The sequence below is a fragment of the Sturnira hondurensis genome, unplaced genomic scaffold (genome assembly GCF_014824575.4).
Source record: "Sturnira hondurensis isolate 20B ecotype Veracruz unplaced genomic scaffold, ASM1482457v3 Scaffold0003090, whole genome shotgun sequence".
Taxonomy (NCBI): Eukaryota; Metazoa; Chordata; class Mammalia; order Chiroptera; family Phyllostomidae; genus Sturnira; species Sturnira hondurensis.
In genome coordinates this window covers 6,198,617-6,214,189 of record NW_028075721.1, presented here as the reverse complement: position 1 = coordinate 6,214,189, position 15,573 = coordinate 6,198,617, and the positions used below count along the sequence as shown (strand labels likewise).

At 37.3% G+C, this 15,573-nt stretch overlaps 1 protein-coding gene across 1 annotated transcript in view; it reads right to left on the bottom strand.

Annotated features, from left to right (window-relative positions):
* CDH8 (cadherin 8) overlaps positions 1-15,573 on the bottom strand; it is a 339,116-nt gene that overhangs the window by 58,445 nt on the left and 265,098 nt on the right. Inside the window, exon 9 of the mRNA XM_037041593.1 lies at positions 12,609-12,730. Coding sequence (XP_036897488.1) covers positions 12,609-12,730 — 122 coding nt within the window. The remainder of the gene's footprint in view (positions 1-12,608; positions 12,731-15,573) is intronic.

Below are 15,573 nucleotides of genomic sequence, written 5' to 3'. Positions count from 1 at the left end.
AGACAGGCATCTTGAATGGGATTGGGAATTGTTACAGTGAGTATAGTGTGGCTTTGGGGAGCACCTTGGAGGTAGAAGAATTAAATCTTGAATCCTCACAATTTCTCTTTAATTTTTCTCATCAGGTTACAAGTGTTTGCCAAATATTATAGAACATTCCCCGGCACAAACATCACCTTAACAAACCTTTCTGAAGACTTGCATCTGTTCCTACCCAAGAATAAAGACTGTTTTCAAAGCTAGTGGATAACACATGCAAACAATGCCTCGGAGTGTATCCTGAGATGAATAAATTATAGGGATTAGAAGAATTACCACTGTACAGAGAACTGTTTGGATAGATATGCTTACTCGGAATTGGTGCCGGTTGAATGTGCTTCTTTCATTTGCAAAGCTGCATTAACTTAGGGCTAAGTTATTTCTTGGGATGTCAGAGAATTAGCTTAATAATTCATATTTATGATTCTGTGATGTTAATCACTTCAATATAAAACTCTGGGCAATAGTTAATGTAGAAAAAATTATAGCTTATACTTCATTATGAATAACTACAACACAATTTCTACAAGAAATGCTATGAAGCATGACAGTCAAGGTGATATCAAATTTACCATAAAAAATTAACAGGCAAATGCTCTCACATTTATGAAATTTAGAGACTGTAAGGGTGATGCCTAATATACTATGTCTGTTTGAACAATTATATCCCATTCAACTTCGCCAATTTCATTAAAGAGGAAACAATGGATCACTTCTTTTCAGGAAAGTGACTCATTGTCTTGTACCTTCTCACCTAAATAAATGCAAGAATCGCCATTTCAGAACACTTTCTGTAACTGGAGATTTGCATTGTATCAATCACATGTATATGACAAGCAGTGCATTAAGGTTTTTTTGAAGCATGCATGAAATAACTTCTCTATTTCCCCATTTTTAAAAAATGAAACATAGCTTACTTTGTGGGTGTTTTACTTTTGTTGAGGACCTCATGAACTGTCTTGTAATTGTACTTGGCTTGAGTAATAATATAACATAGCACAAAATGTAACTCATGGTTAGGACAGAGTAGTCAATTAAGATGATGGACTCTGAAATAGAGTCATCTTGATACAAGTTGTAACTTCACTCTTTACTCATGGCATGGCATGAAGGGGTTTTTTTCTGAAGTCTGAAGCTCCATGTCCTTGCATTCCGAAATTACAAATAATGAGGGTACTGTTCTGTTAGGGTTGCTTCGACTAGCGATGCTGTAAATTCATGCCAGTTTCTTAACATAGTGCCCAGGTTATAGTAAATGCTTAATGAATGTTAGAACATTAGTCATCATGATTATCGTTTTGTCTTTAGGGTCACTATCATTTATTTAATGACAGAGCACCTTCATAAGTACAACTTTGATGTCACTCAGAGAGGCCCTCGACCTCATCAGATTGTATGGAAATGCCATTATATCTGCTCTATAGAAACACCTCACACATTTGCCTTGACATTTAAGTGTGGAGAGATGCCCTGGGATTGCAGTTTTATAAAAATGAAAGATAAAAGCACCAGGGGAGAAGCTGTGGAGCACTGATAACTCTTTCGTGGACAGCCTAGATGTAGGAATACTGAACGGGAGAATTTGATAAGAGCCTTCTTATAGGCAGTTTGAAAGAACAGAGGGGCAAGAAGTTACTTGTGAGCAGATGTGGACTCCTCCCCTTACCCAATTTTGTTTCAGAAGGGCTTCTATTCCCAGGTGTGTTTGTTGAACAAATAAGTCCTACACTGTGTGAGCACATGTGAAGAATAAAGGCGAATAGAAGACTTCTTGATATTCTGTGGTGGAAATCATTCATAACTAAATGCATTTTTATAGTATACGTCATGGATTGAGTTTCTATACGGAAGTAATCTGCATGAAAAACAATCATACATGCTGGCTGGTGTATCTCATGAGCTATTTGATTAATTAAGCCACCACTATCAAAAGAAAAAAAAAATGCGGTGCTTTATCTTACCTGAAAGAAAGACGTATGATTACCTGTTATATCACATCTCAGAAGTTGGGTCTAAATATTACACATACAATGAACATGTTTTTTCCACCCTTTATTTAAGCCAGTCACTCAGCGATACGTGCAACGTTTTAAGCCTACTGAACCACAAAGTCTCAGGGTGGGCATAGAATTCTACATTTTAAACAGTCTTCTAGGGAGTTCTACTACAGACTTGAGCCTGAGAGCTGTTTGAGCCCACTGGAAAGAGACTGGTGTTCTGAGCACCCACATTATTAGTCGTTCGGAGAGTCTGCATTGCAACCTCACACCAAGCGCAGCACATAGTGTGTTGAGGAAAAAGTGATGAAATGATAAATCTTTAAATCAACTTCCAAATATCCTGTGAAGCGGTAATGGTTAAGACTCTGGTTTAAACCGTTTCCGACACTTCCTTTTATTTTAATGCAGACGGCCACTGTCTGGTCATTTTATCTCCAAGTAGATGCCTGGCAGATCACTTGAAGGACTTCATACTATTAAAATGTATTGAGATATCCATATTAAAAAGGATGAAGTTTTAATTGATGCAATAACAACTGAACACACTTAGCTTAAATTAATAGAAGAAAAAGAACAGATTCACTCAAGGAAGGACCCCTTCACTCAAAATTTTACAGCCACACTGAAGAGATGGTGAGGAAAACCACATGTATTTCCCACTGAAAGCTATCATGAAATCCATTAGTTTTTATAATTGGGCAAGTATGTCATGAATATGGCAAAAAACATTCTAGAGAGTTCACACGTTTTTAGGAGTACATATGATGCATGTACTTAAAATATTTTCCTTTCTACCAAAAGAGTTAGAATACAATGGGAAAAATCTAATGTTTAATAATTTATTGTGGAATAATTTAAAGGGAAGCTGCAAGCTAGTGTATCTCTCTATCAGAAAAGCAAAGCATAAGTGGATGTTGGGATAAGGAAGGGAATTCCAGGGCCATTCTTGGATGTCTACAGAATCACATTATTCTATTTGCTTTTCTGAGACTACTGATTTGAAACAGCCTTTCTAAGGCACAAAACAGAAAAACAATGAGAATCGTGGAGGCCTATCATCATTCTGACTCTGTTGTTAAGAGAACTCTTCATTGTTTCTCAATAACACTAAACCTAAGTCAGATATTCATTGGCAGAATTTATCAAACTTTATTTCAGGTTATTTTATAATAACTCAAAAATATGTCATAGCAGTAGGCCATTCCTGTCATCAGTAACTGTTTAAAAGGCATGTACCCAGCAAACAAACACACTTCTGATGATCTTATTTGTTAACAATCATAAAACTATCATGGGATCTATTAGAATAACCCCTGCGAGTTCTTGTCTATGTTCGTTGATTTTTCCTTAGGTGATGAGTTGGTATTTTGTTTTGTTTTTTTCTTTCTCTTCTCACTGATATTACAACAATGTTGGCACATGGTGGTTACTTAATAACTATTGTCTAAATGAATAAATGAGTGGATAAAGAACTAAATTGTGTTAGGCATGTTTTAGCATCATCACTGATTCTCACATGACCTTGAGAGAGAGGTATGAGGAGACTTAGAACCATAGTGTGTCAAGGACATTCTATGTATCATCTGATCCAGAAATATCTGATAACAAACTGTGCATCCTCCTGCCCCAATAGATCAGGCCTCAGAATCTTGTTGACATTCATATTCTCTGTATTTGGTTTAAGTCAGGGCTTAGACCTTCAAGATTTTGCATAAGGATGAACTCAACCATTTTCGCTGCCCACATACTTTGTTTTATAGGTATAAAGTTCCATTCTGATTCTAATAGCACAGCAAAGGAGGCTTAGAAGTCATAGTTCTTTGCGAGTGTGTGCAAGACGAGAGAGGGCTAATCTATTACAACTGTTGGATTGTTTCCCAAGGGAATAAGCATCTATTCTGTTACCTTCTCAGGTAAAACTTAAGTTTCTCTTTCTTAGAAAATCTTTCAGGGGGTGAGTGAGAGCGGAGGAAGTCAAAGGCAGTGCAGAAAGAACAGCACTCATTTTTGATGTCCTACTTATTCTTCTATCATTGCTTGTTTCTTCCTGATGATCAGTATGAGCTCTCCTGAAATACTAACTTCTATTTCTTAGTGCAGTAGTTATAAACTTGGAAAAGGAAAAGATGATGCATGAATGAGCATCATGTGGTTCAAATCTCTCAACTTGACAGTGCAATTGAAGCACAGACCCAAAGGATGGTTACCAGAGAGAGGGGGTGAGAAGTGGGTGAAAGGAAGAAAATGAATATAGTCAATAATATTGTGATAAATCTACACAGTGACAGATTACTAGAATTAATAGGGTGATCACATTGTAAGGTATATAAAAATATTGAATCACTATATTTTATACCCCAAACTAATATAACCAAATAGGATTATAGACCAATGACACATACATTTTTTAAAAAGGTAAAAATTGCATGAAAGTATTTATATATGCCCATCTATGAGGGAAAATCCATAGCTTTCGCAATGGTGTCCATAACTGAGAGGGAAAAAAAATGTTAAGAAGCATTCCCTAACAGAGGGGTTTTGGAAAAAAAATTATGCATACAAAATAAAGCAGGTTTTGACATTGATGATAAATTGAAAAAAAAAGAAGAAATATGGAAATGTGAGAAATTATACTAAAATTTAAACTATAACAATTACTCTCAATTATGTCAAAACTGTATAATATAGTTCAAGTATAAGCACCATTTATAGCCATTTAACACACAGTTTTTGGATATTTTTGATCCTTTGCATGCCAATCCTTTACTAAAATTAAGTTGAGGTAAAACAATACAGAGGAAGGGCTCCTGCCAAATGTGTTCATACAAAAGTTTGGGTTTTCCAGTTCCTCCTGCCTCCTGTTTTATTTTGCTAGGCTCTGCATGTTTTATGTGTTTTATTACACCTCTAAAATGATCAATACTTTTCCCCTAAACACGCCATCATTTGCTTTGCTTTGCAAACATCATTAATAGGATAATACCCACAGTTTTAACATAGCTTTGAGGTCTCAACTCTCTTACACTATATCGCCTTCTCCATCTTCTACACCCACGGGGATATTTCCTGATACTCCCTTACCATAAACAGCAGTTCCTAGACTGAACATGCATCCTCTTGTTTATTTTCCTGGAGGAAGAGTTTTCCAACTGAGTTCCACTTACCACTGGTTCTATAGTTTTCTCTGAATGAAATTTAAAAGATTTTATAATTAACTTGGTAAATGCCAAATACCGTATAGTCCTTTGGTGATTCATATGTATTTAAAAATGCAAGGGAATCTCAGAGTTTAACAAAACCAGCATAAGGTAATACCATTTAACTTTGTTTAATGCAGTTAAGTAGTATTTAATGCCCTAAACTTTGTTTAATGCCCCAAACTTATTAGGTCAAATACGCACACACACAGACGCCACACCATACATTGGCATGCTGTGCCTACAAGTGTTTCTCAGACACGCAATGTAGGAAAAGCTATCCTCTCAAACCCCATCCAAAGGCCTGGAAGACATTGGAAAGACTTTGTAAAGACTTTAGGAAGGTGTCCTGTCTACATAGCTTAGCGGTTATAGCCTGTCTCCTTTTTCTTTTCTGTCCTTCTAATAACATGTCAGTTCCTCTTGGTACCAGATCTTATCCAATTTATGTCATTAGCACCAAGCCTAAAACCTTCTACTCTCTAATGTCAGTTTTACTTTCTTCAAAAAGGCATACACATGAACTTGGCTTCCAAGGATAAGCAGAAACAAATGAGCATGCATGTGCCCACATCGCTCCCACCCTAAATTATTATTCGGTAACTTGTAGGTTGACCACAAAACCAAGAGAACACATCAATCTACAGCGACTCAAAATATTTAAACAATCCTTTACACCATTTCCCCTGTGCATCATCAATCTCATTTAGGTGAGGGGCCAGAAAGAACCTGTGGAATACAGACTCCCACAAGAGGTGCAGCCCTCGCCCGCAGAGGCTGCGAGCGTGACTTCAAATTAGATTTCAAAAGTATGTGTTCTGCAAGTTGTTCCAGAGGATTTGAAAAAAAAAAACAGTTACATTAACTCACTAAATCATATTGAGAAAGATGAAGGGGGAGCCCTTCCTTCCCCCTTGACAAGACCCGTGTAAATGTTTCACAAGAAGCGTGTGTAAGGAAATGTTTTATAGAAGAGTTCAATATAGGGGAACAGATGGTCCCATCACATTAACCCATTTAGGGATGACTTAGAGTGTTTTGCTCCAAATCAAAGCTTATAAAAATACAGCAATAACAACAATAAAAGCAACATACAATGCTAATATTTGTGTTTTTGACTTCGAGACTAGTTCAAGTACATACTACTAATAGTAACAATGATTTATGGAGCGCCTGAATTATGACACATCCCTAAAATACGAGAGTTTAAACTAATGAAGACTGAGACCCAAAATCGAGAAACACGTAAGTGGTGGAGCTGTGACCTGCACTGAGGTCATTCTAGTTTCCAATTTTCCAGTGTTTGAAAGGTAGGCTTTTCCTCCTGACAAAATTGCCCTCTTCAAGTCATACTTCTCCTAATGGCTCTCTTGAAATAGCTTTTGTTACATATGATTTTCTCAGATATTGTTTTATGCATTTCACTAATTTACCATCTCCTTACTCTTGCCAAAGTAAAATGAAAACAGTACTTTATGCATTTTGTTGAGGCCATCAATTTCATCCGCTGTAAAACCAATCCTGTCTCCCTCTTGTGTATGCAGATAGGTCCTGAAAAATGCCTGTTGGCAGAAAAGTTAAAATTAATTCTCCTATATTTACTGCTTCATGGAGGCTATAAAATGCCATAATTGCATTTCATTGTTTTGCATTTATTAAAGATCAACAAAAACGGAAAAATACGTAAGTGAAGTAGCAAACTCATTCATTGCTGGTGTTTAGCAAGAGATAATTATCTTTTCTTATTAAGCTTTATTTCTTTGCACTTAAGTTTTCATGGCATGCTTTTGAATACAGTGCATTACCGGTCATGGGAGTTGATCTTGGTTTTCTTTCGAAGATGCTCACATTGATCAGAATCTCGTTCTCATTACTATTTTTGCAAGAAGTGTGCCTCACTGGCCATAGAGTTGCAATGTCTGCTTCCTTGGGAAGTGTGGTGGGACTCCAGAAAATGCAGGAACTTGGGCACCTTCAAGAACCAACTTTGAAACACAGCTTTGCCCCTTTTCTTGGCCTCAGGCACGAACCAGCCTTACCCTTTTCAGCCTCAGCCCCGCCATCTGGAGTCTGATGGCCACCCCAAACTCTAGATCAGTGATGATTGTGTTAGATATTTGTATACATTATTGCCTCTGTGTACTTTTGTATTCACTTATCTCCATCTCTGCTGCCACCACCGTAGACCAGACTAATGTTAATCTTTTGCATGTACAACCTTCTTAATGTTCCCCTTGATTAATTGTGCACATGTGTGTGTATGTGTGTACATTTTATTCAAACATCAGGCTCTTTCTGTCCAATCTCATACTTGCTTATTGCATACTTATTATTATACTTGCTTAGGACGCTTATGTTTTCAAGTCTTCAGACAAACCAAGGTCTTTCTCCTGTCACGGTCTTTGCACAAGCTTATGCTGTTGGCTAGAAGGCCCTGTTCCACTCTGGCATGCCTGGCCCCTTTTCCATCTTTCTGGTTCAGCTTAAATGATACCAATATGCAAAGTAACTTTCTCTGACAACCCTCTATAAAATACATCTTTGCTTTTTCTTTGTTCCCTCCAGACTAGTTAGTTGCATTAACATTTCTTTGACTCAGTTTTCGAGATTTAAACCTGTTATTTATTCATTTTATTTTTAAAAAATAACATCTCTTTCTTATTAAGTTCTATTAGACAGAATCGGTTTTTGTCCTCATAGTGTTTTCCCCAGGTTCATATGACAATATTTAGCATCTTGTACAGGCACAGTAAATATCGTTCAATAAGCAAATGAATGATTTTTCATTTGAAGAGGTTAGCTTGTGTAATGTGTATCTGTGGGTAGAATGAGTGTTTCCATGGTAATATCTGAGAAACTAATTATTGAAATAACTGTCGTTGCTGAATGAAATGAATCACAATCATTATTTTAAAATTCTGTGAATATCCATTACATGCCAAGCATTGGCTAAATACATGTCCAGAAATGTAGGCTATTATCTTTTGGGGGGGGGAGGAGGCTGTGATATTTCTGTAATAAGCTAACTTTATATGCTGCAGTATTGGTCAGAGAAAGAAGAGATTAAAAGAGGTAAACCGAAGTATTTTTTTAACCCAGACATGATTAACTTGATTCTAAATACTGCATCTCAACTACTACAGAAGATGAGGAAGCTGGAATTATCCTCCCCTAAATTTATTTATAGTAACAGAGGAATCTCCTTCCCCAAGAAAAAAGCGCTGAAGCAGGTTGTTGCCTAACTAATTCTCCAACAGTGAATATCCTCTGAGAGTAAACACGAGACCTTGAGTCACTCCTAGAAATATGTTTGTAGTTCAATCCCTGTATCAGTGAACTACCTAGACCAAATTACCCTAAGCCTGTATTCGTGGTAAGCAAAAGGCCAGCATCGAAAATAAAACCCTACAACAGCCATATTAAGGAGAAGAGATGGAGGCCAGTATCACAGAAGTCCCACTGGCCAACGCTGATCACTGAAGTTCTCGGTTTCTGCTCCACATTGGGCTTTGAGTGTGGTGTTATCAGGCATAACGAAGGAAGTTAATGGTTTCTCCACAGCTGTTACCTGTTTCTCCAAATACACCATTCTCTTCGGACAGAGTTAGGGTTACTCCCCGCTGACTCCTCTCCAGTACTTGACAGATGTTTCCTGTCTCTGGTGGAACATGTCCTACATTAAGAGGTCTTTTCATTCAGATAGCTCTATTTCCTTTATCTCTTCGGTCTTCTTTTCTGCCTAGAAAAGTTTGAGGCATTTTCTTGCAATTCTATCATTTCTAATTTTATTATGTGTCTGACAGAGGGGAAACTGTAGGAGAGAAACATGCTGATATATAGGACATTCTCTCCACTAAGTCCCCGGTAACCAAGCCAAGGTCTGGCTATATAGTTAGTGTTCAGTTAATACTTATTGCCTGCAACCTACCCATGAACAGTCATATATTCTGCTTTCTAATTTTGAAATCCTGAGTCCATACTCTCATCTCTGCCTTGGTCATTAGAGATTTCAAGGAAGTAGAGACCATCTTTTCATTTTTCCTATTAACTGAGGGCCAAGTAATTTGTAGTGAACTCCATCATACCAGCATTGAATTAGGGACTAAAGACAGATGCCATCTTTTATCTTTTGATTTAAGATAAATTATCTATAACTATCGAAACATTTTAAATATAAAAGTAACCGGTAGTCCGAAAATGCCATACTGACATTTAAGTAATGGAGGAAAGATTTAAAAGAATTCTAATCAGAAGGGATTTACATTGATTTTGTACAATACGGAATGTGAACTACTTCTCTGTGTCATGGGTGGCTGTTACTCTCCTAAGGGAACAAATTCAAGAAAAAATCATCTTTCATTTGAGAATCACGAGGAGGCGGTGGGGGCTGACATGATTTGCAATTCTAGTTTGAAAGTGAACCTTTGCCGATTTTAGCACAGATACAACATGAACTGGAAAGTTATACTGGGAAAGAGGAAACTGGACTCTTTCCTCTCTCTTTCTTTCTGTCCTTTCTTTCTTTTTTGATTCTATGTTCAGATAAGTTCAATCCAGTGGAAAAGAGTCAAAGGTAATAGAATTGTCTCTGTTTATGTTGACACTGGTTTGGTTTTGTGAAATGTTTTAAAGACCTCCCGGAGACAATCTCCATCTGGAAGTTACGAGACTGAGTACTGATTGGCTTGTCTTTATTATTACAATGATCTCCACCTATATTGTCTCCCAGAAGGTTAATCCCCTCTGAATTTAGCTTAAATCCATACTTTCCAGGCAAACCAGATTTCAAAGGCCCCTAGCTCCTTCCTCTGAGACTGTAGTAAAGCAGACATGGTTGTTGAAAAATATTGAGTGCCTATGAATCTAGGGCTGATTCTGTTTTTGACATTTGTTTTTCATGAGTGTGTGATCCTTTGAGAATGAACATTCTGATTTCAAAATGAGTCAGGTCTGTGTGGTGTGAGGAGAGATGATTGAAGGTGTTCTCTACGTGGAACTTGCATAAGTAAACACTAGTGCAGGTAACAAAGATGAATGTTTGGAAAACATTAAATATAAAAATGAGATACTCGAGCCATTGAAAGTGACTTGGGAGTGATGTAATGAATCAAATACGAGCTCTGATTAGCACCAAGAAATCAGGGAATTCAGGAGATGAATGACTGCGGATGTATACCCCAGCCAGTCACATGTCCAAAAACAATGCTGACCAGCCAAAGATCTGCTCTCCTTATGTAAAATAAACTCCTAAAAAACACACCTGCACAGATTCATTGGAGGCTAGGCTAGTGCAACAACAGGCACACACCTCTTCCCCAGAGTCATTTTGATTTGCAAAACTCATAAACCAAAGAATCAGCTTTTCTCGTTTATTTTGATCTTGCATAGGAGAGGTGATGAAACCACACAATTTTTTTTTTTCCTGAGGGTCAGAACTGCTGAGGAATCATTAAAACCTTGGAAACGGTGAAAATCAACTGGCTAGAACTCCAGCTTCCTGGAGTTCTGAAGGCGTACAAGTCAATATCACAAGTGAAGCCAATGTCGAATGTCTGAAATACCAATGCCATTGACTCTCTAAGCTTGTGTGATGAGTCCCGCATGAACAATGGAGTTTTATTTAAATTCTAATGCACTTGACGGTTCTGTATGATTGAAAGCGGCTGGCTTATGAGTCTGTGATTGGCTACATGACCCCAGCAAGAATCCAGATCACACAAACGTACCCTTGAAACTGACCTGCATATATTTTGAATATTTTGATCAAACTCTCTGCCAACTCAATCTACCAACTTAGCTAAATGTATTTACTGCCATATAAACACACATACATACTTGGCATACTTATACAGAGTGGGGAGAAAGTAGGTTTATAGTTGAGTGGACACTAAACAGTTTATTCTTTTATTATTTTTTATTAATTATGATAGTATTTTTCAGGCAAATAACTGTGACCCTACTTTTGGCCCACTCTGTATATATAAACACACTCCCTCCTTGAAGGGTCACAAATGAAAGTCGTCAAAACGTATGCTAGACGAGGAAATGAAGAAACATTTGAACTAATGTTAGAGTATTATACTAAATTTTATAGTATAAAAAATTCTATCATTGTGAAAGGTGAATGTTTTGATAATAACACCATTTATGATGTCCAGATGTTTGCAGTTAATCAGTTCTATGGTTACAATTGTAGCTTTGCTCTGTGTGTGTGACTGTGCTGTTTGGGTAGGTAGAAATGATGCTAATGTTTCCGATATATGAGAGAAATCTAGGGGAGAATGTTCACTGTCTCACAGGACTGTACCACACTGGTCTTTTGTAATAAACAAAAGTATGAAGCTACCATGCTGTTCCTTTCTTTTCATGGAACAAATCTGACTCTTGTCAGGTAAACTGCTTGGCAAATAGTACGTTTAATTCCTAACACCCACATGAGGCCCAAGAATAGTTGGATTAACAACTCCAGTGTCATGCTGTCAGCTGCTGTTTATTTAAATTAAAATGTCACCATCCAGAAATAAATTAGAAAGTTGAAAAACGATAAATTTCTTAAATATACAGTATTTTGGTACCTTGTGCAAATAAGTCTATTACATTTGTGATTTTTCGAACTTTACATAGACTATTTCCATTTTGACATTCAGAGCATAGCAGGTTTTGTCATTTTGTCCTTGCTTATAACTCTTCCTCCAGCCCTCCCTCGCAACGTCCCTTCCTCCCTGCCCCCTTCTTCCTTCCTTTCTTTCTTCCTCTCTCTCTCTTCCTCCCTCTTCCCCTCCCTCTCTCTTCATCCCTCCTATTTATGCTATATAAGACAAGTAAAAAAAAAATCCTATCCATACACATGTATCAGAGACTATAGTTGTGTGTCCAAAACATGTTGTTTATCTGATGTGTAACTACATTATCTTATGTTTTTAGAGATTTCAAAATTCACTTCATACGACTTCTGCAAAACCGTTTGTCCTGGGTTCCACCATCAGGAGTCATTCCTACGTTCGATGTGGAACAAGCGTGCGCCCTCCCCACGAGCTTTCCCTTTGCTTCCTGCCCTGTGAAGGTCAGGTGTCTGGCCCCTTCACTGTAATACCTCCCCTGCTCTCATCCGTATCCTGAGATATTTTAAGATCGTACTTTGGCTCTGGGTTCACAGCACAGCCGGTCGTTCTACTTCCAGAGCCAGTTTGTTCGTAAGCGGAGAGAATCAACGTCTCAGAAAAAATGCCTCCCTCTCTGTTTCCATTCGGAGGCCTCTCGCCTGTGACTTTGCAGAATGTAAATAAGGCAAACGCACACTAACAGGCAGGTCAATCAAATATGAGACAGTTGTATACAAACATAGCAGCATTAACAACATGGAGATATTTACTTGGCCGGGTTTTCCATTTTCACATAAAAATGCCTCATATTCGGATGCGAATTCAGGGGCGTTGTCATTGACATCCAGCACTTTAATAGCAACAGGCACTCGTGATATCTGACTGTGGTTCCCTATGGGAAGGAAAAAATAACATCAGCATTGAGGGCATTTCATTTAAACGTGCAACTCAACTTTCTTTTTGAAAGCAGGTGTGTCTGTTTCAACTTCCCTTAACGAGGGGGTTTTCAACATGGTGGTTCTAAAATCTGACCACTCAATGAGAAAAAAATATCACGTGCTTCACTGCTTTGAAAAAAAAGTATATATTATTATTTCAAACACCATTTGCTGGAACTTCGCCCGATAAACACCATCAACTTCGCCTGAATAATTAGAAGTTTTCCCTGATGAAGAAAGCTTCACTTTATTGAGAAAGTCTGTGACACAAAAGAAAAAACGCTGTAGACAAGAAAGACTCATCTCTCTGTTTATCTTGGGTGGAATATACCCCATTGTGTGCTATCTCTTGTTTGACTGCTTAGCTATTAAAGATGAACATCAAAAACCCAGCAGAAGAGCAGAGCCAAATCAATTGCAAAGAGGGTGTCCTTAACAAGGGTAAAAGAAACCATCTTAAAGATGGAGGATTCTATCTTTTGCAAATTTTATTTTATATTAAAAATTGACTTTGGAATTTTTTTAGATAAGACGAAGTCATTTTAATATTGTAGTTTTCATAAACATTTTCATCAGTGTAAGCAGATAATAATCGAATTTTTCCAGGCCAATTCCAATAGCAGAGGATTTAATACATATTCCTTAATCTTCAAGACCTTAAATTTAAAGTTATATACACACATACACAGAGAAATCTGGCCCATTAATATGTTGCTGACTTGGGCCATGTAATGATTTTCCTTTTGTAGTAAATACAATAGTCTGACTCTGACTGTATAATCTTTTGATCTCTTGTAAATTATACAGAATGCATTAGAGATGGCCAGTTGTTTATTTGTGTTTCTGTGGCACTGAATATTCATAACCAAGCCAAGAAGGGAAAAATGTTTGACTTTAGAATGTGAAGAAAACAGACTTCCATTTGATATATCAGACCTTCTTTTGGATCAATGATGCAATTCAGATCTCTAAAACCTTCAAATACTCCCGTTATTGTTGTTAAACATGGAAGTATTTCTAAAGCACACAGCAAATGATCAGAGCCATGTTACAAATTTATATGTGGTTAACCCTACTGGCAATGCTACAAGTTTTAGATTTGGTTAACTACCATGGCTACTCTCCAATATTCTAATTGGATTAACTAAGGATAGATGAATATTATTATCCTGGGGAATTCTGACCATCTCCAAAATGGAACATAACCTCACTCCCCCTACCATGAAGCCAATGGCCTAAAATGTGTCAGCTGACCCATCCTTTCTCTTTGACTCTCTTGTACCTAAAAAAATCAACTCATTCTTCATTCAAAGAGGAAGCAAGGGCCTCCCAACTTTTGACAGAGGAGAAGTTTTTTTTCAAAGTATAGCACATCAACCTAAGATAAGGAACTTATATTTCATGCTTTACCTACTTGAATAAAGCAGATAACTAAGGCATAACGTATTCGAAATAAGGTATAATCACATGCTTAGAGGTGTCCACCTCTTTTAGCCTGACCACATGCTCACGAGCAGCTACTGGAGAGTGAAAGGGAATAAATATAGTGTTTGCTGTGAGCAAGGTGTACAGCTCCCCCCTCGTCTCCTACTACCCATGAGATGCTGAGCAATTTACATGACTTCATTTTACTCTTGAGGAAATTGAAACTCAAGAACTTAATGTGTTATTTACAGAATCGTGATGAATAGTATATGAGAAAAAAATGAAAAGTGCTCCAATAGTTTTGGGCACAAAGTCAAGGGCATGTTAGCCTTTGCTTTTTGTAATCCCCAACATCCTCAGCACTGTGAATACCGAGAGTTTACTGCACACAGTGCGGGATATTTCGCGAAATCATACCTCATCCATTTCTCCCTAAAGAGCTAGGAGGCAGGTAATGTGAAGCCCATATTTTAGATGGAGACTGGCCCTCATAGGACCACATGCCTCTACCAATATTACTGAGTTAAAAATTAATTCCAAGATGTAGCTTTGGCCTTTCAAACATGACCATTTTTCACAGTATACTATTGATAAAGTCCAGCTCAAAATGTATTTGTTTTGTTTGTTGGCTTGCCAGGTGACTAATCGCGGCCATTTCCTCAAGAATGCTTATGTGCTCGTTATAAATATTCATCTCCAGTTTGATCTCTATTTGAACTTTGTGTTCAAATATCAAATACCAAGCTGGATAAATCTAACAGGTTGTACCACCATTTATGTTCTCAGAATTGCACTAATAACCTGAAAGCTTCTCTGCCCAACTTAACATACATATTTTTGCTCATTGTACTATTTCACCCAAGTACAGTCCCTTTAATTAATGAATTTTACTTTGTGATAATCTGTATCTAACTCTTAAGAGCTATTAGTTATTTATTTATAAAATAGTCATTCTTTCCATTCCCCATCTTAGACCAATTCTTGTGTCTGTACATAACGATAAAAGCCTTCTGTTACTGTATATTTTGCCTTTAATCTCTCTAACCATTCAATCAATAAATAGCTCATGATTAGTATAGACTTTATAAGCTACAGATATGTAATAGTGAATAATAGGTACACAGTCTTAGAAAACTGCAACTACAAGGAAAAGCCATTGAACTCCTTAAATATGATTTTGCTCCTTGAGAAATGAAGAAAAGGCTAGTCTTACTGAATCGGATTCACAAACAACAGTTGATTGGGCCAAGTCAGCTAGGTATGATATTCTTTGTCTCCCCTCTGTCTCACCAAACATGACCATGAACACACGCTCACACGTGCAAACACCCCACAGACAAACATGCATGTACATGCTTTATTTTCTCCATTT